General features: G+C 36.9%; 1 protein-coding gene across 2 annotated transcripts; it reads right to left on the bottom strand.

The window, feature by feature from the left end:
* Positions 1–26,036, bottom strand: HSPH1 (heat shock protein family H (Hsp110) member 1). Of its 2 annotated transcripts, XM_012746527.2 has the most exons (18): positions 25,627–26,036; positions 22,579–22,636; positions 19,810–19,950; positions 18,949–19,071; positions 16,962–17,061; positions 15,397–15,530; positions 14,362–14,606; positions 13,475–13,703; positions 11,216–11,322; positions 10,841–10,974; positions 8,809–9,017; positions 6,984–7,115; positions 4,355–4,492; positions 3,668–3,793; positions 2,340–2,447; positions 2,124–2,243; positions 1,747–1,908; positions 1–900 (listed from the first exon to the last, which is right to left on the bottom strand). In XM_012746527.2, the coding sequence occupies exons 1-18, from the start codon at positions 25,731–25,733 to the stop codon at positions 694–696; spliced, it is 2,580 nt and encodes an 859-aa protein (XP_012601981.1). In that variant the 5' UTR covers positions 25,734–26,036; the 3' UTR covers positions 1–693. The 2 variants fall into 2 exon arrangements, with proteins under 2 accessions (XP_012601981.1, XP_012601983.1); XM_012746529.2 differs by lacking the exon at positions 6,984–7,115.
* Positions 26,037–27,970: the final 1,934 nt, after the last annotated feature.

Genomic DNA, 27,970 nt, shown 5'->3' with positions numbered 1-27,970 from the left:
TTTAGAAATGACACCATAAGATGAACTTTATTTTAAAGCTCATAAAAGTTTTCACAATTAGTTACAACAGGATCAACATTTCTTTCATTTCACACCTTCACATGACAATGTACTGTATGGTGAGAGATTAAAGTTTTTGTTCTGCATGCTGCTAACACATTTCACTAGCTTTTGTTTTACTCATTGAATTTTTAACATCAAAGCAAAAAGTCATATTCTATTGGACAAAACTGATTTTAGAAAGCCCTTATGAAATCAGACTTAGTCTTGTTTATAAACATCCATACCCACACACATGCTGAAATGGAGAGCAAAATGCAAGAAAACTACCTTGGCAGGAACAAAATGCTTAAAGATTTTAATCACAGCCCTCTTGAACAAGCAGTACGGTATTTTTTTTTTTCTCTAAGACAAAAGTCAATTTCATCCTCAGTGATGCAAATGGTTAAAGACTGCACAGAAGCTTAGTATGAATTCACAATTCCACAGGAATCTGAAAGTTACCAAGGCAATTTTCCCTTTTAGGATCATAAAGACTACAGACTTAAGCTTTTTTCTTTTTCCATATAATACACAAAATTTCTAAACATCCTTAAAAAAGAAAATATAAATAGTCTCAGTATGTTATGTCAGAATCACATACTATGGCAAAAATATTTTATTAATTGAAGGAATAAGCCAATTTAATGTTATCTAGTCCAAGTCCATATTAACAGAATTCTTCTCGTTAGGGTAACATTCACCATTCTGATGTGGAGGTTCAGCACCGAAATTATTTTTGCCTTCTAAATCTTCTTCCTTTCTATCAATATTTGGGCCATTTGGAGTTCTTTCCAGTTTGGGTGACTCAATTTTTGGTTTGGGTTGTGTTACGACAGGTTCACAAGTGTTGTTCAATTCCTAAAGAAAACAAGTTATCAGATTAACTCAGATCCATCTAATTCATTTTCAACTTCCTCACATACCTGACCCAATGTTTTTCTACCAACTCCAATTATACATCAAAGAATTCCAATTTCTCATAACATCTTGCCCAAAACCATAGCTTTAAGCCTGACCAAATGAGAAGGGAACAGTCTTTTAGGATGTGTCAAGGGACTTGCTAGGTACCCTCCCTTTAATCACAACAATAGGAACATGGTTCACAGAAGTTATATAACTTCAAGATCAGGAAAACTGTGAGCAAAGAGCTAATTCATGTTTATAGTTTCAAAATGATAGTAGCTTAAAAGGCCCCCTTTTCTTTGACTTTCATTGTGTCTGAATATCATTCCAGAAAGAGAACATTTCCAACTTCCTTTTCAAGTCTCACACATTCATCAAGGCCTTCCTTGATAAATACCAACCTGGCTCCACTCCACAGCCTAGAATTTCCTAAATCCTTTTTACCCTACTTTATTTTCCCCCACAACACTAACACTATCTGATACATGACATACTTGTTTATTGTTGGTCTTTCTCCCACTAGAATGTGAGTTCCACAGGGGCAGAGACTTCCACACTAAATGTTTAACCCTGAGAACAATGGCTAGCACATGACAGGAGCTCAACGAATATATTTGTTGAACTGAATAAAGAAATAAAAAATTAACAGAAACTTATGAAATCTTCTATCTTTTGTGATAAAATAATAAACTAAGAAAAAATGGTCTCAGTCAGGATGAGGAAAAATGGCTGTTAAGGTTCAAATGATTCCAACTCAAGTCCATAAGAGAAGCCAGCAGTAAACATGACAGTAACATTCACCTTGATTTTTGCTTTAATTTCCTGAGCACGTACAACTGGATCCTGATCGAGACTCTTCTTAGCCTGTGCATTCATGACATTATTCATCCACTCCATCACTTCATTAACAGACTTCTCAACCTTTTTCATTTCAGACTCATCAATGTGGTTATATTTTTCATCCTGAACAGAAAAAGCACTCATTCTGTAGAATTAAGTATTGAACAGTCACATCTAATTTGACCCAACTTTCCACATAGTTCAAATCTACCTCTAGTCTCAAATACCGCCATTTTTCACTAAAGGCTATTTAGTCATGATGAAGATTCCTGAACTTAAATGTTAGCTCATTAAAATATAGGCAAACCTCCTCACTATGTACAAAAACACTGACTTACCTTATTTCTGAAGTCAGCTGCTATCTTGGCATAGTGCTGTAGCCTCTGTCCTAGTTCTTCGAACATCTTTGGCCGTTCTTCGGCTTCTTGAAACCGAACTTTAACTGGAGTGCCAATTTTCTAAAATAAAATGTAGTAAATTAATAGTTGTCATAATTTTAAAAGTCTATAGTTTAAAATGCAGGTGCCACTTTTTAGGGGGAGAAAAAGACCTACCATTAGATCTTGCAACTTATCCACATACGCTTGTTTAGCTTGGTCCTCTCCTTCTTCATAGAGCCAGTTTTCAGTCTCTGTGAGGAGTCTCAAAAAATTCTGATGATCCTTAATATGAAATGACAAGATTAGTAGCAATCTTAGTTAAAAAGTTTTCACAACAAAACAAAAAGGCATTCTCAGAAGTGTTAAACATTAGGTAGCTAATCTTGTCTAAGAAGGCACTCTGATTAGCTGGATTCTCTTCACTAAAAAATATCAAGGAGTAATTAAGCTCTACTATGTATTAGCTTCACACAATAATTTTACATGAGGAACTGACAGTTACTCTTTGGCTTCTCTATCTTGTTATGGTGACATTTGGGAGATTTTGGAAAACTGCTCCTATTGACTTACGATACTGTAATACCATTATCTTAGAAGCCCAATTTTGGACAACCTATACATTGAAATGTGGTTATAGAAGAGCAATTATTTTCCTACTCCCCCGAACAATTAGGTCTTCATTACTTCCACAGCTATCAAATACTAAAAGGGGTGCTATACAAGTGGAAAAATCCAATCACTGAACACAGGAAAAAAAAAAAAAATCACTCCTAACCAATTCATCTAAGGTATGTATTTCTACTCTAGCTTTGGGAAATCTAGCCTGGTTAGGTCATCCCTACTTTAGAATCCCAACCATAAGAAACCCAGGGAATTTCAGGTCAGAGATAAGAACTGAACCACATCACAAGATAGCCCAAGGATCTTAGGACTAAAATGGATTCTGAATTTCAGTTTAAATGATCTGTAACTTCAGCATTAAATCCCCAAACTACCCTAGATTGTATTTAGCCAATTTTCCCCCCAAATCCCACCTTTCACAGTTGTGCTTCTGAAATTTACTCAGACCCATACTGAGTGGGAGTCAAGAAAAGGGCTAAGAGAATAATGGGGCTTGATAAGCTCTGGAATGACTGAATAAACAGTCTTATGGGATAAAACAATGACAGAAAGCTACCAAGGGAGCAATGTCATAAAAAAAGTTTGAGGTCTTTGAAAGTAAAGATTTTCTCTTATTTATCTTTGTAGCTCCCATAACTGTGATGCCATAAACTCTAAGTAAATGTTTGTTTTTATCATCCAGAAGAGAGAACCTGTCAAAGGGCTATTGGGGTACACTACCATAAAACTGCTCACCACTAGTTGAGTCTCTTTCTCCATGACTTTGTTTTCTGTTTTCAAAAAGTTCAAGTTACATAATCAAGTAGAGGTTTAAATGTCAAATTTAATATTGAACACTTTACATGAGACAACATGAATAAAAACAGAGCTCTAAAACTTACCTGCTCACATATAAATTTTTCATATGGTCCACAAAGCTTGTCTCTGAACTCATACACATATTCCTCCACTGCATTTTTAGCATCATTTCTCTCTTTTTCCAATTTATCTTGCATTATCATCTTACCCTGACAAGAAACAGGAAGTTATTTCAGTCTTCTAATAACTCAAACTAAATTTTAACTATTAGACTCCAATGTTAAAAATAAATCAGTGATCACAACAGAACAAATTAGTGTTAACGGTTCCAATTTATACCTCATAAAACTCTTCCTACAAACCCTACAGAGATCTTCATTTTCTAAATACCTATTCTTAAGTGTTTTTATTTAACATCATGTAATAAATTATATAGCTTCCACATTTTAAATTTAATACTAAGCAACTCAGTACCTAAATGTAATTTTATTTTTCTGTAGATATTTAAAGGATTGTCTCATATTGGAGTACTGGCCAATGCACAACGGTTACACCACTATAGACATCTCTAATAAGGATAAAAACAAAATTCAATACAACTTGTAAAAAAAAATTAAATTGAAAAATCCATTAGCTCTGGCTTCATTCTATCCTTAAAACCATATAAAGGGACTTGGGTAAGAATTATAACCATTTATCTATTAGAAATATGGGTAATAGGGCCAAACAACTGAATATTCCAAAATAGAAATATTTAAATATTTACTTACCTCTGTCTCAATATACATGTTAAGTAGGTCTTTCCCTAACTGCCAGACCAAGTTGGCTTCAATAGGTAGCTCAACATTCACCACCTTTATTTTGGGTTTTTTAGCTTCTGGAGGCTGGTCAACTTTTTTTTCATTTGCCTTGGAAAGGGGGATAGAAAAAAAAAAAATGGGGGTAATTCTTAAATAATCCTTGGTAAAATAAAAAACTTCCCTATCATACTTACTGATGACTTCAGCAAAAATAAAATCCCTAAAATCAGAAAGTGGCTAGAATCTAAGATCACCTAATTCTCACTGCCCATTTTAAATTATGACTACAAATAAATAAATATGCTGTACTTCCTTCAGAAATTCACCAGGATAATTTTCCTCTTCTCACATTAAACTTATTCTCTCCTGCTAAAGTTTTTCTTCATAGGTCTTTATTTTCTAATCCCTTTGAGCATTTTTGTGAATCTCAGAAGTCAAATTTTTAAATTATAGATTCTAGAACCTGCCACCTAAGATAGGCTTTGACTAATGCTAAACATGTTAGGATCAACTCAATTCCTATAATATATTTTAGGCCCTATATCCCAGTATTATGCCAACTTTAATTACAATTAGCACTATGCTGAGTGCCTTTTAAAATTTCCTTACTGAACATGGAGATTATATACACAAACACACTATTCCTACTATCTGCCTTTGAGTTGTACCTCTTCTCATAAGCAACTTTGCAAAGTTAAAAGAGTCTTAAAGTACCAAATGGAATCATGTAGCAAATGCTAATAGCTTATTGCAGGGTTTTCAAAACATGTAAATACAGGGCTAAAGAAGTAGGACTCTCCAAAGCTTTTAATTTTCCAAGCTTTTTCCACGTATTTCCATTTCTGCAGGTTCCTGCTAGCACAAATGACAAAGAACACAAATGCGGAGACTCAGTTGTAGGATAGATCAGATAACAATCAAGGTGTGAAACATGTACCCTCCTGATGGGCTAAGATGGTAAAATTGGAAGAGACTAGACCATTAGGCACAACAATCACTGCCATAGGATAAATTTGGGGAGTTAAGGATGTTAAGATTTTAGGCACTTTATCAAAGAATCTGGGACTAGAAAGAAGTTCAATGACTTGCCTAAAATTATAGAGATGGAACTGGATCACATGTTTACTAGACTTATTTCAGTGTTCCTTAGAAGTCACACATCTAACATGTGCTGTAAAAGTTGTATCACTGTGGAAGAACTAGGCAGCCAACCTGCAGTCCTCCCTATATCTTCTTCCTTCTACTGAACATAAGAATTCTCCAATACATTATGCATGCTCTGAGGGCATGATCCACAAGAAAGAAAAACGAATCAAATGAAACATACACCTACCTAACGAAGACACAGCAGTGCAACAGATATTCAGGAACAAATGGATGACAGTACATGCATGGCAGTTAAGTCAAAATAAAACTATCTGACAGTACAAAATTAAACCAACTATTGACAAAACCAGTATCACAAAATGACATTCCAACACGGAATGGATGAGGAACCCTCCCTGAAAGGGTGTGTGACAATGCTTCAAAGAGGCGGAGACTAGTGGTCCTACCTACAACTAAAGAGTATGAGATTCTACCCATTGCCATGTTCTAGATAAGTATTAAGACTATCACCACAAGTCAGTTAATGCTCACCCTAAGTCAAGGGGAGAGTGATGTTGAAATTAGGCAGCTATTCTTCCAAATAATCACCATCATAACTTAACTAGAAAAAAGAGAAAGTGGCTTTTGGAACTAGAGTCAGGACCTATAACTCATAATGGGAGCCCCACAAGATCAATCGGGGGATGGGGAAATTTAAAACTGGAAACTTTCACCTAGTGTAAAATCTATTTTGACCCCAATGAACAATTCTCTAATTTGCCTGAGGGCAAATAACTCTATCCTCAGAATGAGAGAAACCAAGCTACCAACAACAGGTAAGTAATTCACATGTAACTTGCAGAGAACAAAGTTCTACAAAGCATATAGTGATCTGAAGTAACAATGAAAACATCTCAATAGCCATCTGACCATGATTTAAGATTTGATTCTAAATTGACATTTTTCAAGGGACACACCACCACCATTTAATTTAGCTTCCAATACCTACTGTGGAAGCAGAGCAAAAGAATAATTGTTTTGAAATGCAATCTAGTTATTACCAGACCATCATAACTAATTTACTTAAATGTGACAGATGACTTGAGAGGAGAAAAAAGTTTACTAGACTCCTATAGCCCATGTATTTATCATCTGATTGGTTCAAGTGAAAACTAATCACATAGCACTGGGATGTATCTATTTCCACCTCTGATTATCAGATACCTCTGCCCTTTTGAAAGACAACAAATGCTATGCATTAGTCTCTTGTTACTTGGAGTGGCAGTTAATCAAGAGAAGCCTTCAGGTCTAAAGCAGGACATTCACTTCCCTTAGCTGAAATTGAGTACCTCAAAATGGTTTTAGTTGAAAAATACATAGAAAATTTATAGAAAAACTCCTACATAGAATGAAATCACTTGGTGTTTGCTCTTGAAACTGCAGATGGAATGATATCATTAATGATTACATGTTGCAACATTGTCTAATGGAATGAACTAGAAGAGTCACTCACTTTGTCAGCATCTGGGTTTTTGTTTTCTTCTGAGGTAAGTTCAGGTGAAGGGGGAGACTGTGAGGTTTGTTGACCATCAGTTTGTACCTGGGGCTGTGTTCCAGCTTCACTGTTGTCTTGCTGGACATTTTTCTGAAATGAAAGCCCAGGCACAAAGGATGTAGAAAGCAGGTGTACTTGTATAAATTTAAAAAGTTATAGGGCACCAAAGACAGTACACTCAATTTCTGAAATCTTAACAGGTGGGGAGAAAAGGTACTAGATAAAAACAAAATGAACACAAAATACTTGAAAACTTCTTAAAAATTCTAAACCTGTAAGTAGTTCTTTGAATGACAGCAGTTAATATAGTTAAATAACACAAGTAAATATTTGATTGATGTGGTGACAATCAAGAACTCTCCTTTAAGAAACTGTCATCTAACCTCATACAGATATTAACTCTCAAAGCACCGGAAATAGGTTACTACTCCAGGCCTCTTTCCCAGAAACAAGCTTCTGAAACCTTATTTCACCAGCAGCCACCATACATCTTGACGTATCTCACCATTTTAGTTTACTGAACAGTAACAAAATAGCCAACCATCAGTTATTCAGGGTTCATCACTTCAGCTTATAGATACCTAAGATTCTGTCCCCAATTTCTTTTCATGATCCAGCTGTTTACACCTTGAAAGATCTCAGGATAAAGAATAAATGCTGTATGTTAACAATCCTAGTTAAAAATTTGGTAAAGAAAAAGAAGAAAAATGAACCCTGAGATTTTTTTAATTTTCTTTTTTAGTAGCCCTCAATAACCAATAAATCAGTGTTTGCTATGATCTTTTCCTATCTTTGGGAGAAGCCATAAATACTCTAAAGTTAACTACCTTCTACCCACCCTGAAATCTCTCATATTTTTCTTTCAAAGCTTCAAGATTCTAAGGCAACATTCAAGTACTTAAAAGGAAGGCATGCCTGATACCCAAAAGGTACTAAGAGATTAAGAAAATATATGGCACTGGTTATTTAACTCATTATACTGAAGAGTTTTTCTAGATGAGAATAAAACTAAGATTCAGAATGTTAATGTTCCTTAAATGTTCTAGAATGGTTAACAGTGACCACTGGATACCATACCTTCTCACATCTTAACTGAAACAGTATACTCTTCCTGCCTCTTAAACTATTTCTGATTATTCTCCAGAAATGAACTGTAATTGCTGTAATACCCTTTTAGCTTCCAAAATTCTGTTGACCATGTAAAACTAGCACTCATGCCAATGGAAGTCTAAATTAAGATGATGAAAATAACTCTTATACTATATACTTCTCTTCCTTCCTCTTACAATATAGAAAACCACATGAATAAAAACAAGTTCTGAAATACCAAAGCCAATTTTCCCATACAATGAAAAAAACCTTTTAATACTGGTAAATATTTCAGAAATGACAGTTTTTGTAAGTCTTTTTCTTTTAAAGTATCAGTCAACATTTGACTTCTCGATATGTGGTCTGTCTTTAAAAAACAAAAAAAGGCCAGAAGTGGAGGCTCAGCCTCAGCAACATAGCAAGACCCAATGAAACATTATCTACATCTATACATTAAATTGTCATATATACTAGTCACTTCCAATTAAGTTATGTAGAATTTAATCACAATTCAATGAATTCTAGGATGTATATTACCATTAATTGGCAAGTGCTATTACGACCATTACCCAAAATTCTGGTGAAAATTAATTATGAAGAAAAACACTTATTGTAACTCTTCCCTCCCCTTCAACTATATCTTAGAATTAAGTCTATTCTATATTCATACACAAAGGTTTGTCCACAAACTTACATCAGTGTCTGAATTTTCTGGTGGTCTCTGATTCAGACATTCCATATCTGCTTCAACAGAAGACACTTCATTCTCCTCAGTTGGGACCTTTTCCACCATGGATGCTGTAGAGATGGTGAAGATGCCATGGGTGTTGACTCGCACTTTAACTTTCACCCTAGATTTTTCTCCGTCTTTCTGTGCAGAAACATTCTGAACTACGAAACGGCCTAGAACAAAAAGAAACTGACAATTTCAGAATTGAATCTAAATCTCTATAAAGGAGACAGATAAGAAAAACAAACGCTAAAAAAATAAAGCTTGAAACCACCGCTATTCTAAAATTTTCTTCCCACTCTCTACTAAAGTCCTTTAATATATACTACAAACATAACCTCTTAACATATATTTCTAAGTATACATTATACTTTCAATACTTAGGATTAGTCTTAGTATGTCATAAAAACTTTCAAAGGCAACGACATTGTTATAACTGTTTTATTTAACATTAGAGGCAGACATTGTAAGACACCAATAAAAAGTGGTCCTTTCCTTCTTCTACACTATTTCTTCAAATGGGTGAGCACAAACTAGATGTGAAGAATCTGTTACCCAGCGTAAGGCAATGATATATCAAGGACATGCTGAATTCTAATCCTATAGTTTTTTTAAGGAATGTTCTCTTGATTAAATAATCAAAACATTTTTGCTACATTTTAAACAGTAAAGATGAGCCAAAACCTATATCAATCACTGAAATTAGTATGTGTAATACAGTAGTTCCAGAACATTATTGAGTAATGATTAAAAGTGCAGACTTTAATCCAGACTGTCTAGGCTTGAATCCTGGCTGTGTGACTGGCTACTAACTACCTAATCTATCTATACTTCTGAGGATTGAGTACAGTATAGTGAGCACTTACTACAGAACCAAGTTCTAAATGTAAGCTATCTCCCCATCAATAATATTGTTATTCCAGAGACCACTAAATAAAAAGTATTTTGAACCTATTACGTGCAAAGGTCTAAATGAGATTTAACTGCCTTGTATTTAAAGTGCTGTCTATACTAACACACAGAAAGTTACACAGACTTAATTACCAGGTCATTGAAAACTGACAGAATACACCTTAATTGTCAAATCACCAGTTTAGGAAATAATTGCCAAGAGATCCATTTATATAAACAGCATTTATTCTAGAGTATCCAAGACAAGTCATGGGAGAGTGGCATGTAGGATGGCTCATATGGACAAGGTTTTCAGTTTCAGTGAAACACGAAAAATTAGATGCCATGCAAAAGAGCTTAAGATTTTATCTTCTATACAATGGAAAATTAATGTGTGGAATCCAGCCTATCAAAATCTTATAGTCTACATGCAATGATTTCTCAAATTATTTTCCTAACAATAAATTCATGAAGACTGTTTTAAAAACAAAACAAGAACACTGCAACTCTGGGTCAGAACAGTAGTAAGGAAGAAAACCAACCAGGCTGGACTCCTTCAAGCAATTTCTTTATGAAAAGCTGTGGAACAAGGGTAAATCCTGAAAGACCTAGAAATATTAGCAAATTTTACCCATGGTCTGTTTAAGAGACAGTTACTAGTGGTAAAAGTAGATGGAGTATGTCAAGTATCTCCCCCAAAAAATGTACCAAAAAGATGCACCTCTAGAAAACATTTTAATACAATGGTACATTTGATAAGTAGTTTCACAATGGTCTCTGACACAGGTTTTAAAATAAAAGTAACAGCCTGAAAATAAGATTTCACTTAGAGGAAAGGTTAATATTTAAAGAAAACACTATAAATTGTTCCTAAATATATATATATGCTTGAAGTTATTTCATCTCTATAGTCTAGTTTATTCATTAATAAAATGAAACTATTTCTCTATCATCATCATTTTAAATAGAAAATGTCTCCACATGGAATTATGGTCCCGTCAACATTGCTAAGGATAAGAAATCTTTTTAAGTTTGTACACTGAATTACAAGCCACATGTTTAAACTCGAAGAGCAGAATATATACAATTATAATCAATCGCTTACCTATTTTTGCTTCTGGGTATGGAACTCCTTGAGGATCAGAATAGAAAGCTTCTAACTCAAAAGGCCCCCTTCTCAAGAAGGTGAGAACTTTGGAGAAAGGAGCAGGATGGTTTCGACTAAACACTTCATGAACTCTAGAGGAAAAGAAAAAGGCATTCAGCAGATCAAGTATTAATGCCTACTGTGCTACATACACAAACACTCTAAAATCTTTATCAATTCTATCTCACCATTTATAATACCAAAATGAGGGAAATATTTTAGATTTCTTATTGAAAGATTTCAGGGAGATTAGTAACTACTATAAAAGTCATTTGTTAATTTTTCTTCTTTATGTTAAAATATGGTACGTGAACATTATTTTCTGCTACCTACCCTTCAGTATCTTCTGAATCATGGTTCCAGACCAGAGATATTGGAAAAGGAACTGCATCTGTGACGGAAAATTCTCTAACTTTAAATGCCGGAGAAAGGATTGCACACTTAAAATTAAAAAAAATAAAAAAATTATCATGAGGTTTGAATGGTTTCCACTCATCTTTTAATATAAAACTCAATTCTGATGGGTGGACAAGTTTTTCGTTTTCAAACTCAAATTCAAAAACTGTTAACATAATACATCATCTTAAGCATAAAGAATTTATTCATTGCCTAAATGCTATGCCAATCACACAAAGACAAATGATACAACAAATCTTAGGAGCATGACAATTAAACCAAAGTTTCACAGGGGCTTAGGAAAAAACACTGTTCTTTCCAGAATGCCTTGTTCATAGCAATTTCAGTTATAAGCTATATCACTTTTGAGTATTTATATATATATATATTGAAAAAGAGCTCTGTCCACATCACTTTCCAAATGTCTAAGAAACTGAAAAGAGTAAAACTCAAGATGTTCATATTTTAAGTAATTTTGTAAATGAAGAAAGCAATAATGAATTCAAATTGTGGAAAGAAAATACCCAACAGATAAAGATTCATATTTACACAGGGCACATAACAACAACTAACTGATTATACTGAAAGGACCAAACCAGGGGGGAAAAGTCAATTCAGGAGTTTAGTATAGGATCCTTCAAAAAAGTCAATATTAGGCTGGGCATGGTGGCTCACGTCTGTAATCCTAGCACTCTAGGAGCCCGAGGTAGGCAGATCATTTGAGCTCATGAATTCAACACCACCCTGAGCAAGAACGAGACCCCGTCTCTACTAAAAAAAAAAAAAAAAAAAAGAAATTAGCTGGAGACCGGGCACGGTGGCTCACACCTGTAATCCTAACACTCTGGGAGGCCAAGGCGGGCAGATTGCTCGAGGTCAGGAGTTCAAAACCAGCCTGAGCAAGAGCGAGACCCCGTCTCTACTATAAATAGAAAGAAATTAATTGGCCAACAAATATATAGAGAAACAATTAGCCGGGCATGGGGGCACATGCCTGTAGTCCCAGCTACTCGGGAGGGCTGAGGCAGAAGGATTGCTTGAGCCCAGGAGTTTGAGGTTGCTGTGAGCTAGGCTGACGCCACAGCACTCACTCTAGCCTGGGCAACAGAGTGAGACTCTGTCTCAAAAAAAAAAAAAAAAATATATATATATACACACATATATATATACACACTAGGTAGGCATGGTGGTACATGCCTATAGTTCCAGCTACTTTGCAGGCTAAGGCAGTAGGATCGCTTGAGCCCTGGAGTTTGAGGTTGCTGTGAGCAAGGTTAATGCCATGGCACTCTACCTCAGGCAACAGAGCGAGACTTGGTCTCAAAAAAAAAAAAAAAAAAAAAAGCCAAAATTAGTTCTACTTCTAAAGAAATTATAAACTTCCAACATTTGAGAGTTAGTTAAGGAGGCATATTTAATTATGAGGGAAAAAGCAAGAACAAAAACCCCATAAAACATGATGTATTATGATAATACAATGGGGAATATCAATAATCAGTGTCTACATATTCTTCCTTTTATAGGCATAAAAGGATAATAAGTCTAAATAAATACCTTTATCTACAGAATCTTGTTTAAAAAACTGCTAAGTAGATCAATACTCAAACATACTAACTTTAAATTTTAGTTAAAACTATTTTTGTTTTTTTTAACCAATAACTTAAACATTTGGTGCTTTTGCTTCACCAAATTAACTTCATGCTTTTGGGCTGTCTTTTTATTTGATAATCAGATTAAAAATCAATTTGGGGGTAAGAGAGGGTTACCTGTTTTCTAAAACCATTTGTTAATTAATACTCTTTAACTCCAAAAACTCCTGCAAATCAGTTCCTTATTATACAAGATTACCATTCTAAATTCCCTCCTCCTATGTGCTTTGTAACAACCGTCACCACCATACAAGCTAATTATAGTGCTTCAGCTGAGTTTTCTGTGATTCCCCTCAGAATCACAACTGTTTCTGATCCCCAGTTTGAGAAAAACTAGCTCAATAGTTCTTTTCATCTAAATTTACTGGATCTTCCAGATTTGAACACCCTTGTCTCCCCACAGCCTTCTGGGGTTTATTTAAAAATAACTTCCTTTGCTATCTAATTAGGCACAGGGCTCTGTTTATTTTATTAACCCACCATGATGACATAAAATGGAAACTATTTAAGGTATATGCATCAAGTAAAATCATGACTGAAAAAGTACCTGTAATGCACATCCTCTGGCTACTGCTTCATCTGCATTGAGTGTCGTGCTAATATCTTTTCCAAAGAATTTGGCAATTCTTTCTTTCACGGCTGGAATTCGTGTAGCACCTCCAACTATCTCAACGGCACTCACATCTTCTACTTTGAGCTGAGTTTGTTCCATCAATGAATGAAGGGGTACTTCTATCTTCTGCAGAAGTTCAGCACAGAGTTCTTCAAATTGTGACCTTAGCAAGTAAGCAAAACACTTTATAAATTGTTAGAAAAGTTGTAAGACCAATCCTGTCCTACTTTTTAAATAATGAATCTTGCAACCCAATGAATTTCATTCCCTGCCAATTCCTGGATCCCACATGGGCCAAGTTTAACTACATATAATTTGTACTTTGTTACAAAAAGTTGTGTGTATGTATACATACAATACACAACTTTTGTTGCACACATACATACAAAACAGGTGCAAGAAAGGCCATGGGGAAGAAAATAAGTTCTACTGGTAGTATTGGAAGATATCACTTTTATATTTTTAAGATTGCCATTTTATCTTCTAAATGTTTCATGCAATCTGGTTCCCATTACTTTCAAAAGTTATTTCTATTCACTTCATAATATCTCTATGAAACTGTTATTCAATTACTGGCCCAGAAATACTAAAAAATGAAAAATACCAAAAAGATTTCATCATGAGGCTACTCTTAGTGAAGATATTTTTTAAAAAAACTCTCTTTGCAAAGTGCCCCTAGAGCTACTGGTGATAAACAACAGTCTCTCCAGCCATGGGGCCATGTGGCACACAACCCTGAAACGAAGGCCAAGGCTCACAATACCCAAGGCTACAATTTCAGGAAAAAGTTCCATCTACAATCTGCAGAATTCGAGACACACCTGTTCATCCTTCCTGAAACATCTTTGTCATTCATGAAGCATTCAATGTTCAGTGGTATGTCCGTGCTATTAGAGCTCATTAGCTTTTTCAGTTTTTCACACTCCTGATACAGACGAAGGAGTGCTCGTATCTTGGATTTTGCATCCAACTTGTATTTTGTTTTAAATTCTGCACAAAAATATTCCACTAATTTTTCATCAAAGTTTTTTCCTCCTAAGAAAGGATCAAAAGCTGTTCCCAGTACCTAATTTAGTTAAAACAACAAATAATCTGGTTATTTTCAATCATATTGGCAAGTAACATTTCAAATATTACTACTCAAACAACTGAAAACTAAGAGGCTCAAGACTTGCATTTATATCATAACATGAAATCCAAGTCAAGAGAAATTTAACTACAAAATTCAAATGTAATGCTAAATCTAATATTTTTTTTTTACTTTTAATGACTACATAGAAGATAATTAAAAAAATCATTTATTTTCCTAAGCAAGACAACCTAAGTATGCTAAGATAACTACATCATCTTTACAGAAACCAACCCTAGCAACAATTCTCATTAAAAGTCTTTACCTAAAATAGCATTTATTACCAAGAAGAACAAGCATTGTGGAGGCTCAGTAGCTTAAAGTAAATATATGACAGTTTTGGTTTTTTTTTGAGACAGAGTCTTGCTTTGTTGTCCAGGCTAGAGTGAGTGCTGTGGCATCAGCCTAGTTCACTTCACAGCAACCTCAAACTCCTGGGCTCAAGCGATCCTACTGCCTCAGCCTCCTGAGTAGCTGGGACTACAGGCATGCGCCACCATGCCCGGCTAATTTTTTATATATATATCAGTTGGCCAATTAATTTCTTTCTATTTATAGTAGAGAAGGGGTCTTGCTCTTGCTCAGGCTGGTTTTGAACTCCTGACCTCGAGCAATCCGCCCACCTTGGCCTCCCAGAGTGCTAGTATTATAGGCGTGAGCCACTGCGCCCGGCCTATATGACAGTTTTAACATGTTTTGGTCACTTAGTTCCAATGTATCACTTTACCTTCAATTTTCCCTTGTTAAAAGCACAAGCTGACACTTGAAAGGCTGCATGTCCCATATCAACAAAAACCACTATCCGAGGTTTCTCATCCAGGCTTGGAAGATCCTGTTTATAAATTCCATAATTCAAAGCAACTACAAAAAATAAGTATGTTTCAATTCTTCGGTTCATACTTTCTTATGAATTTCATCGTTACATATAATCAACACATGCAGGAAACTTGACTATATTTGAAACAAAGGTGAACACATCCCCTTTATACCTGACTTCAGACTGATATTCTTGGAATCAATTATTCTCTAATTTTAGAACAGTGCTTAATCACTTTTCAGTATATGGAGAGATGTATCAGACAAAACATACATGATATGAATAAAATGAACTGTAACCACGTCACAAACAATATCAGACTCATTATGCAATACTTACATTTTACCCACAACCTGCTAAGAGACTGCTTATCCAAAAAAATTAAAAATTTAATACACAACTACAGCAACTGCAGTTCCTATCAATTTTTTTTAATTGGAGGTAAACAACTGATTTATCTTAAAGAGTATGTGTTTTCTTCAACTTTGAAACTACTGTATTTCTCAACATGTATACCTAAGAACATGTCTTTATCAATACTTAAGTTTTTCAAAAACCTATCAGAAATAAGCTAAGAAAAAAAATCATAAAAACTTTTTTTCCTTTTTGTATCTGAGTAATAAACTGATAAAAGCCCTGGGAGGAAAGAACAATGACTGCTCTCTGCTCACCACTGTATCCATAATACCTAGCTCAGTGTGTTCAAATAGTACAGGCTTAAATATTTGATGAATGATCATCTCCTAAGTACAGTTCAGAAAATACGAGGAAAAAAAAAAAATAGTTAAGTCAGGTACTTGTAGCGAGGTAACTGTGAAAACCAAACTCTAAGATTTTGGGAAAACTTGTTTCTTAACTAGAAAAGTTAATGTACAGAAATAAAAAGTTCCACCCAACCCACCTAATTCAAAGGATTAAAAATTATATAAGAGTTTTCTAATGAAAGCAAAGTTTAATAAAGCACTAATTTCTTATAAAATATAAGTATTTTAAGAAGCAGAGTTTTTTTTTTTGAGGCAGAGTCTCACTCGATTTGTTGCCCAGGCTAGAGCGAGTGCCATGGCATTAGCCTAGCTCACAGCAACCTCAAACTCCTGGGCTCAAGCATCCTCCTGCCTCAGCCTCCTGAGTAGCTGGGACTACAGGCATGTACCACCATGCCTGGCTAATTTTTATATATTATTTGGCCAATTAATTTCTTTCTATTTATAGTAGAGACAGGGTCTCGCTCTTGCTCTCAGGCTGGTTTTGAACTCCTGACCTCAAGCAATCTGCCCACCTCGGTCTCCCAGAGTGCTAGGATTATAGGCATGAGCCACTGTGCCAGGTCAAGAAGCAGAATTTTTTACTTTCAAATCAAACTCATGTTTTATAATAGCTGTGATTCCACATCTACATGAAAGTACTAACACTCAGAGTACCTTAAGTCTAGTTTTGAAAGTATATTCATTTCTACACAAACACTTTTTCCTTACCAGCTGTCATGTCATTCATAAGTCTTAAACAGTTTAGACCAACAATCTGTGCAGCATCTAATACGGATCGCCTCTCGGCATCTGTGAAGAAGGAGGGAACCTACAAAGAAGAAAGAAAAATTTTAATTTACCTACCCAGAACACAAAAAATATTTACAAATTCCTCACAAACCACTTATAATAAATTCTCAAAGTCCAGCTAAGTAGGTGCCTAGCCAAGTTCCAAAACAGGTAACTACAGACTCAGTTTCTAACAAGTTCCTCAACTTTCAGAAACAGTAATCACTTCTGAAAAGATTATCCTAGATTATAGTATCAAAGTAATATTTACCCATAACCAAATTTTAACCAGAAATAAAAATTAACCAGGATTTTCATAAGACATATTCAAAGTTACTTAAATCTAACAGAAAAGTTTAAGTGGATGAAACACTGCTTCCAAACTAGTCATAAATTTCTGCCAACATTAGAAAATCACAATGCTAACCCAAAATTTAATGTTAAATATAATGAAAATACAGATAAAGATTAAAGGAACTTAAAGATAATACAGAGCTAATTCTAACATATGCCACTACTCTTCTGTTCTGCTATTCCCTGAGTTCAAGCATTAATACATGATGGAGTACTTTTTAACTCAGAAAACCTGTTAAGATTACAAATATACTTTGATTTTCCTAAGAGCAAAAACAGCTCAAGGACTGAAGTTTCTTACAGCCCTGACCTGCACTCTTCTAGCTGTAGTTCTTTTTTTTTTTTTTTATTTCGGCATATTATGGGGGTACAGATTTTAAGGTTTCAATAAATGCCCATTTCCCCCCCCTCCCCCCACAAGTCTGAGTCTCCATCATGACCATCCCCAAATGGTGCATATCTCACTCATTATGTATGTATATACCCGCCCCCCTCCCCCTTCCCACCTGCCCTAGCTGTAGTTCTTCTGACTACCTTCTAGGGCAACATTTTAACTAGGATACTCTTCAGGAAAAAAGTATCTAACATCACATTTCATATAATCCTTTAGATGTAAAGTACCTAAAAAATTTAGTACACTGGATTATTCAAATTTTCTTCTGAAGTACTTGCAGATGCTTGAGAGAGATGGGGCAAGAGCAAAGGTGGGTCTCTGCTCACCTTTCAAATCAGAATATCCCTTTCACCAGTTTTTGTTATTAGCTTAAAAGGAAAAAAAAGTGTCAAAACAAAAAGGAGAGAAGAGAAACCACTGACTTATGACTTAACTCTTTAATTTTTCCAGAGATTATTTTTCTAAGCCACAGCCTGATATTCCTTTGGTAGAACACTTCTTACAAGGGCAAAAGGAGAAATTTTAGCCTTTCTACCCCTATTCTCTCATACTCTAGGATATGCTGTCATGAAGGTCTCTTTTTGACTCCTCTGGGCAGGCCATACTGTTCCCTCTATAATGCAGAGACCATGCTGTAGTTAAGTAGAAGAACATGACCTACAGGAGATCAAAAGTGACCCGGGACATTTGGGAGAGAATTCATAACTACCTTTTTGGTGTCTTGTCCATTTCAAATATTGGACAACTTGTCCATTTCAAATAACTTGATAAAATAAAAGATAACTTGTCCATTTCAAATATTCCTTGAAATATAACTAGCAACTGTCCCCTGAAGTTAGTGAGCTTGTCAGTACTCTTTCACCTGTGAAAAAGCTCCCACCAGTTGTCTGATAGTATAGCAACTAATTGCATTAGAATACCCACAGATGCTACCAGTCTGTTTTTTCAAAAAAGTCCCACAGAAAATTCTGATTTACACCTCCAATCAAGAACTTTTGCAGCTTCTGGCTAAAAATACCACTTAAACCTACTTCGAAGTGCTCTGGAAAACCATGTTAATATGGTCCAGAAGAATTTTGATCTCTAGTAAAAGAACAGCTTCCCCACATTTGCTATTTAAAAGTAATATAAAGAAGGCAAATTAAAATAAAACACACTGGCTTGATGAATTATACTTACTGAAATAACACAATCTGTTACTGGTTTCTTGAGGTTGTTTTCAGCAGTTTCCTTTAGCTTAGTCAACAACATGGCTGTTATCTGCTCCACACTAAACAGATGTTCTTCATCCATGTACATTACCTATATTAAAGAAAAAACATTTGAAACATTGTAGTATTAAACTACATGCTAATATTAACTTCAAAATATTAGCACATATTCTCTTCCACAAAATCTTTACTGTTACAGTTGTTCTGGAAAGAACAAAGGGAGGAAAAAGAAGAGAAAGAGGAAAGGAAAAGAAAGGGAAAAAAGAAAGAACTTTTACCTACAGATGAACAGGAGGGATAAAAGCTAGGGCAGATTTCCCCCCATCCAAAGTCCTACTATGTAGTTTACTACATAGAAGGTAGTAAATTTTTACTCTAACTTGAGATGAATCACTGGGATAAATATTATTATGTGTTGAACACAAGACAAAAATGTCTCTGCAAGTTTAAAAAAAGATTCTGGTTGTATTACACTATGGCTCTTCAAACAATTACAATTGGGCTGTCTTGAAATAGGCTTCATATATCATGTTTGATTACATGAACACAATGTAGATTTTTTTTAAAACAACAAATAAACCTAAATTTTACAATTGCCAAGGAGTTAGAAGAAACACAAGTTATAGCAGTATATACTATTTGAATCACTTCCTAAGATAATTTAGCATGTATCCATTATACTTTAAAAGGAGCTGGATGAAAAAGAAACAAAAAGACTACTTGTCCAATTAAGAAATTTGAGTTAAATATGTAATAAGCTAGTAGTTTTCTCTATAGATAAATTAAACAGTCTCCTATTAAGAAACTTCAGGTTGCTCAATTATATTACCTTTACTCCAACTCCACCATTTTTCAATGGAACCAAATCGTAACTTAAGTTTTCCTTCTCCTTTTGAATGAAGGGGTCACTAAATGCTCGGCCATGAAATCTCTTGAAGTTAGACACCGTATTGTTTGCATGAGTTATTTGCTGCAAAAGAAGTTTGAGATTCAAAATTTTTCTCTAATTTCACCACCTACCAGTACGTTAAAGCAATTTTATAAATAGCCATTTCACAACGCAAACCAACCCAAATGGACGCATTTAACTATCCCTGGGGCTCATTAATTTCACTGAAGTTTAGCATCAATGTACAGATTTATAATTTCCTTCTTCTATAGAAAATGCCAGAAGGTAAGCAGTGAGAGAGAAGAGAACAAGAGTCAACAGTGTGACCAGACTTTAAAATCTATAAGATAAAACTTAAAGATAGTGACACTATCACTAAAGATGTGGACAAACCCCCAAGAACTGTTAACACTTCATTTATTCCTTACTTATCCGCCTCCCTCCACCCCCCAGCCAAACTTGTAAAATTTAATACCAAATGAATAAATGAACAGAATCTTTTAGAGTCAATTTCTATAGTCTAATAAATTGCTAAAAGGTCAGAATAAACATTTTGTGCCAGAAAACATATATATTGCTACTTTCCCTAGTAGCAATGGAATGCTAAAAAGGTAAAAGAGGCAATACTACAAACTTCCTAATTTTTCAACTGAATGTGCATGTTTTGATTATTTGGGAGCCATGATTTTGAAATACAAGACAGTGAACCTATACTATCTTACACAATTTGTGCACGTTTATTAAATAAGGGCATACTCAAAACTCTTGCTCAGCTATCTTTAGCAACCTATGTATTAAAAGTGGACAGTCATCTCTCAGGTAAATACATTAGATTAAGGAGAAATGCTTGGTTTGAAATTCAAGAAAACTAGAAGGGAGACCCAGTGCAGTGGTTCATGCCTATCATCCTAGCACTGTGGGAGGCTGAGGCGGGAGGATTGTTTGAGCTCCAGGAGTTCAAGACCAGCCTGAGCAAGAGCAAGATCCCGTCTCTACTAAAAAAATAGAAAGAAATTAGCTGGACAACTAAAACTATATATATAAAAATATATATCTAAAATATATATAAAAAGTATATAATAAAAAATTAGCTGGGCATGGTGGCATATGCCTGTAGTCCCAATCAACTCAGGAGGCTGAGGCAGGAGGATCGCTTGATCCTCCTGCCTCAGGAGTTTGAGGTTGAGCCCAGGAGTTTGAGGTTGCTGTGAGCTAGGCTGACGCCACGGCACTCACTCTAGCCTGGGCAACAAAAGTGAGACTCTGTCTCAAAAAAAAAAAAAAAAAAAAGTGAGATTCTGTCTCAAAAAAGTAAAATAAAATAAAAAGTTTCACTTTAAAGCATCTTCCACTTAAAGGTATTAGTAGGAGCCTTGTCTAAAATAATAAAATAATGAAGACTGAAGACTTCTAAAATTAAAAAGTTGAAAATACCACAACAGTTTATTTCATATACTTTTTAAATCTGACATACAGAACTCGAGCAAGTTTTTATATTAAATATCCTTGTAATTCTAAAACTGTGATGAAGCATGTCTACTGGCCAGATTTGAGCCTCCACTGATTCTCCTCACATAGCCACAAAGATGCAACAGTATCCTGAATGGGCACATTTAGGGGACTGTAACTCCACTAAAGTCCCTTTACTTTAGGGGACTGTAACTCCACTAACTCCCTAACATGCTCCTTTGAGCATGTTATTTTGAGTGCAACTATTTCTCTTTTTTCCTTTTTACCCCTTTTGTCATGTATCTCTTCCAACCTAATTATCCACAAAGTAGTATTACAATATATTCCAAGGTTTACGATTTTGTTTCTTTTTTAGCAATACTATTTTCTGTATTTATAAACATGCATTTATTCTCTTTCTTAAAGCCTCTCAAAAAGTATCTTTTTTTTTTTTTAACTTTTTCCCTCAGCATCTCCAAGGGTCTAGACCAGTACTCTTCAAGAGAATTACAATGTGAGCCACAAATGGGAACTACATATGCAAATTTTCTAGTAGTCACATTAAAAACTAGTAATAGGTTAATTTTAATAATTTATTTAGCCAATATATCTAAAAAATTATCATTTCAGTATAATACAAAAAACTTGATGATACAGTACTTTGCTTTTTGATTTCATTACTGATATTCAAAGCCTCACTTATATTTTATACTTCACATTTTGATTCAGACCAGCCACATTTCAAGTGCTCAATGTAGCAATGGCTACCATATTACACAGCACAAATCTGGACAAAAAGTCCTGCCTAATTACTAAGTAACCTGAAAATGCTTTTAAACACAGAACTTCTAAGAAGTTCCTTCTATTAAAGAAATGTTTTAACTCTTAAATGAGTGTCATGAGAAGCTTCAAATGAAAATACACAAATGAAAAGTGTCTTTTTCATAATTTTAAAAATGTAAATAAGTTAAAAGGTAGCGAAGACACTAAAATTTAAGATTGCCAAATTAGAAAGTTAAAGTAGATCTTTTTAATAAAACAAAAGAGAGGGAACAAAAGGGAAAAAGTCATGATGAAGGTTCATAAAGAATACTCAAAATTCAGTAAGACACGATGGGTAGAAAAAAAAAAAAGAATACTCAAATTACATTTTTAAAACCCAGATGAGGTTAGAAACTTCATACTTTTGTATGTCTCTTGAGATTTTCCTTTTACAATCTCCTCCTTAAAAAGTGATCAGAATTCTCTTGAAGAACATACCTGATTTTTGGCTGCAACTCCAATTGTTCTATTTTTTGATCCAAATGATATAACCGATCTAGAAAATACACAGAATGTTTCAAAAATGTTAAAATGCATAAATGTAGACATTTTAAACTGACAGGAAGGAAATCCTTCTATAAATTTCCTACTCAAGCTGGAAGTGGACAAGTGTAGCACAATTTTGGAGTCTATAGCCTTTGTCACATACTCAAAGGGGGCTTCCACTTAACTGCTGCTCTGAGAACCCAATCTAGGTGGCAGTCCTACCATACCAAATGTCTCAAGGGTAATCCTCCAGGTCCCTAATTATTAGGAAGTGAATATTAATTCTGAAAATGTTTTCAATAATTAAAGGGTATGTATTAACTTGACCCCACACACGACTACACACGCCTGTAATCCTAGCACTCTGGGAGGCCAAGGGGGGCAGATCGTTTAAGGTCAGGAGTTCGAAACCAGCCTGAGCAAGAGCAAGACCCTGTCTCTACTCAGAATAGAAAGAAATTAATTGGTCAACTAAAAATATATAGGAAAAATTAGCCAGACATAGTGGTGCATGCCTGTAGTCCCAGTTACTTGAGAGGCTGAGGCAGGAGGATCACTTGAGCCCCGGAGTTTGAGGTTGCTGTGAGCCAGGCTGACGCCACAGCACTCTAGCCTGGGCAACAGAGTGAGACTCTGTCTCAAAAACAAAAAGTGACGTAAACTCTATCTTCTTAAAGTAAAATACGATGTAACTCTACCTTTCTAAATATTTAGATTTGTACAGAGTCATCAATTCTGTACAAATCTAAATATCATTGTCATTTCTATTTTTATTCTAATATACCATCTGCATCTTTAGGAATCAAAAGTTTTTATGTAAACTCAAGCAAGCGAATATCTAAGTTATATCTCTGGAGTTTAAAGAGCACAAATGAGGTTCTTATCTGGAAGACTGTACTTGAGAAAGCCCAGTAAAAATGATGTAGAAAACGTACCACAGCAGAATGGAATATAAACACTGAGGAGGGAATAATCACTTACACTAAATCTACTTTGAAGAAATGAAAAGTGATTTGTAACTGTGAGACAGTCTTCTCAGCACTGAAAAATGGAATACACAGTAACACAGAGCAGAGACAAGCTCAAGAAAAGTCTTCTGAGGAAGAAGTGAATTAGGTTTTGGATTAGAGTGAGTTAATTCCAGATTACTAATCCAAATGTACTCCTAGGCAAGTAGGAGTAACCGTAAATGAGATGAGCAAAATGGGAATATACTGACAGCATTAAATACCAGGCTAAATAAAGTTTAAATTTGCTGTAACACAAACACCTTGAAACTACAGTATCTGAGCAGGTGCTAAATAGCATCCTAAAATGGAAGTGTCCAAGCAGAGGACCTTTAAGAAACTGTCCAAAAACAGAGTATCATACTAAGCTTAGAGTACCTATACACTTGCAGAATGGATCTTCTCATTTTTCCAAGAGGAGAATCAAACTAATTGTACTAAATAGAAATTAAGAGTGGCCAAAGCAATTGAGTTGGCCATATAGTTTAACAAGCAAATTAAGAGGAACTCCAACACTGCCCTCAGTTTACGTTTTTCAGAGCCATACCTGTTGTCTTTAGTTTTACACAGTCTTCTCTATATCCACATAACACAATTTTTTTCCTACTCTCCTCTGAATACTTTCTTTCATTGGATGTAAGAAACAACAGATGCAAACCCCACCTAGTCATGCAAACTTTAATACTCTTTTCTTTCTTACTAAATTCCAATTACAGAGCCTTTAGCACAGCGAAAGAAAACTTAAAGCTGCAAAGAGGTCATCCTATGGGTTGCTTGGGAGAACTGTCTTCCCAATGTTACTAACATTGACAAATACTTTATTTTCTGATTTTCCATTAACTTTCATGAACATTCAGCTGCACACAAGTAATTTTATCAGCCCATTCTGCCTTTGGGTTTCAACGTTTCACTTTTACTTTACAGCTTGGTCTTAGGGCATTTGAAAAAAAAAAGAATACCTACAGTAATTTCCTTGAGAAAGTAGTTTTCATCGATGTACATGCAACGCATATTTTTATATATATGTACATTTATACATACATACACACACACACACCCCACGCGGGTATATTTTTATATATACACACACATTCTCTCTTTAGAAAATAACCACCCTAAAAAGTTGCTTTTTAAAAGGTTGCCCATTGCCCACTCCATGCTGCTGTAGAATTTAACGTTTAAAGCAGCGACAACATCCATCCTCTTAGGGCGTTCTAGCACAAAACTATGTAATTTTTATTGTCTCTTTTTGGTAAATTGTCCAAAATAAATAAAAATATGGTTTAGGATTCGTCATGAATGGCTCTCATACAGTAGGCAAAAAAAAAAAAAAAAAAAAAGGTGATCTGCATCTTCCGAAAATGATCCCGGGAACCAAGTACAACAACGTTAGAAGCCAAGAGACTGGGTAAGAAGAGATGGATTAATCTTCCACAGAAGCGATTCCGTGGTTGCTAACAACAGTCCGCCAGCTCACCGGACAAGCAGCCCGACAGAGGCTCTAGAAGCTTCCAGTTCATTTCGAGATTCACAATGCGGGGAAAAAAAGCTCGCCAGCCCCGGCTCCGCGGCGCGCAAAGATATGCGCGGAGGGGGGTACAAGGTGGAGGCGGCTCAGCCAGCTCAGAGAAGCCGGGTGGAGGGCCGGGGGCGGCCACGGAAGGCGCAGGCTGCAGCTGGCCAAGAAAAGGGAGCGAGTCCCGGACTTTGCCTCAGCCCGGCTCCCAGTAGGAAGCCCGCCCAAAGTGACGACCCCGGGAGACTCGACTCTCGGACACTCCTCGTCCCCGGGCATCCCCAGGACACCCCCGCTCCACTTTGGGGCGGCAAGCCCCACACCCCTCTTTTTGGGAAAGGTCCCTCCCGGCCGGGTCGCGGCTCCCCACACCGTCTTCGCTCGCCGCGGCGTTCCGTAGCCGGCTCGCGAGCCTGGGGTCCCCACGCTCCCGGGCCCCAGAGCCTGCCCCCCGGACCCCCATAGACTGCCACTTACGGGGTGCACCGGTCGCTGAACTCGTTGGCGATGGTCTCGATGCCCCCGGCCCGGGCCACCGCGATGTAGCAGCTCTGCGAGCCTACGTCCAGCCCCACCACCGACATGGCCGGCTCGCGGTCCGCCTCCGCCTCGGGTCTGGGTCTGCTTCCCCGGCCGCCGCCTGCTCCTCCGGCCGCCGCTTCCTGTCCCGGTAGCGCGCGGCTTAGCCCGCGGGGTCCGGCCGCTCCGCTGCCACTAGGACGGACTCGCGGAGAGTCGGCCTGTCAGGCGTCTCGGCTTCCCCGGGAGACGGCGGCGGTGGCAAAGGATTAACCCTGGGCTCCGCGGCTCGCTCCGCAGCTCGGGCTGACTGCCGGCCTCACCCCGCCGCGGCTCGCACACCAGCGCCGGCGCCGATCTACCGACCCAAAAGGGGAGGTCCCAATTCCTCAGCTTTATGTATCTCACTGATGAGAACTTTCCAGAATCTGCGGCATTTACTCACCGGCGCCTCCACCGGCCCCTCCACGTGCCACTTCCGCTTCCTTCTTCTCGAGCCTTCTCGAAAGATTCTACCCAATGGGTGCCTGGTCCCCCTGAGAACGGCCGCCGTTGCCATGGTGGCAGGAAGGCCGCTCCCGCGCCATTGGCTCAAGCAGCCCAAGTTGACCTGCCTCCGCCCCCATCCGCCCTAGCAGGAGGCTTTTTTCTATCCTAATAAAACAGGCAATGAAAAATGACTCGAAAACTCGTAATATTCACAATTTACTATTGGACGGTGGTGTCTGACCCCTAGACTCTAAAGGGAGATTGAGCAAGAGGAGATAGACCCCACCCCCTACTTCTGCGTGGGACCCCAGACCCCAAGTCGCTGGGGAGGCGCCCGACTGTCAGGAGAGCATGTTGGGAATCGTAGTCAGGCTGGGAGACCCGTGCGCCGTGCATGCTGGGATGTGTAGTCCTGGCCCCGGTGCATGCTGGGATCCGGCTTTGTCTTGGGGAACTCGAGGGAGAGGCTGGGTTCTTTCCAGCGCGTTTGCGCTCGTTCTCTGGCTACAAGCGTCATTTTGTTTGGTATTCACTTCTATTATTGTCTGGGTAACGGCAACTGGTGCATTACGACTTAGAGGAAGGAACGTCAATTTAAACCGCTTATACATAATAAGCAGAGGGCTTATGTTAAGTGTTCGTGTATTCAGCAGGCAGAATGTTCTTTTGTGGAATAAAAAAGTGATAGTTTTTTTTTTTTTTTGAAAGCAGTTTTTAGTTGTGACGTAATGTGGAAGGCTGTCCAAGGTATTACTTACTGCCTATTTTTGATACGTCTGCTTTAAGCCTAGCCTGCCGTCCCTAGCCATAAATTCCTACGTAAGTTTTGCTTCTTGTTTGACATGAAACATCTTTTGTTTCTTTCCCTGAAAAGCCGTGTCCCCACTAACTTATGTTCAGTAAAGAGAAAAGCAAAGTAAGAAAAGTAGAGCTGTGCTGCTGCTATTATCAGGTCTTTCATACCCTTTTGTGTCTTTTTAAGTTTGCTTGGGATCCTGTTTACCTTACCTCAGACACATGGAAATAAGCCCAGTTCAAACATGTTATTGGGTAAGTGTGTAATTGGTTAAGGAGTTGTGACCTAAAGTTGGAAAAATCTGACTCATAGGGCAATTCCTCCTCGTCCAGCAAGACAAGTAGGTTAAGAGGCAAGACAAGTGAGAGGCAAGGCCAGAGGCCCCGGTTTATGTTACAGTGCATGTAAATTGTATGTGCTCTTTGATGGCCTGCCTCTTGCGCAAGTTACTTAGCCTTAACATGCTTCAGTTAACGCGCCTTTCAAATGGGAACGATTATAGCAGCCATCCTAGGGGTTGTGTATTCTTAAGTTTGGCAATATGGTTAGCTATAGCTGTGGTTAGCTATAAACATCTCAAACACTGCGTCCTCCTCCTCATCCATCATCAACTTTTTTACATATCAAAACCTTATAGCAAAAGCTGTGGAATCGTGGCAGTTTTGAACAGAAAGGACCTTTGAGATTATTTGGTCTGCCTCCCACATTTTATGTGAGAAAACTGCCGTGCAGAGAGGAGAAATGAGCAGTCTTTGGAGCCAGACAGATTTGGGTCAGATTCAAATCCTGGCACTCACTACCAAGATGCTTTATATAAAAGAGCACCAGCCCTCCTGGAGTCTAAATTCATGGCTATTGAATCCTGGCTATTCTTCTTATTAATTTGTGAGCTATGTGACCTTAAGATAATTACTAAACCATCCTCTGTGCCACCTCATAGTGTTTATGTAGTGATGGGAAATGTATATAAAGTACTAAACATATATCATTATTATGTATTAATAGTATTGCCTACAT

The sequence above is a fragment of the Microcebus murinus genome, chromosome 13 (genome assembly GCF_040939455.1).
Source record: "Microcebus murinus isolate Inina chromosome 13, M.murinus_Inina_mat1.0, whole genome shotgun sequence".
Classification (NCBI taxonomy): Eukaryota; Metazoa; Chordata; class Mammalia; order Primates; family Cheirogaleidae; genus Microcebus; species Microcebus murinus.
Note: the sequence above shows the minus strand (reverse complement) of the source record. Positions and strands in the feature narration are given on the sequence as shown.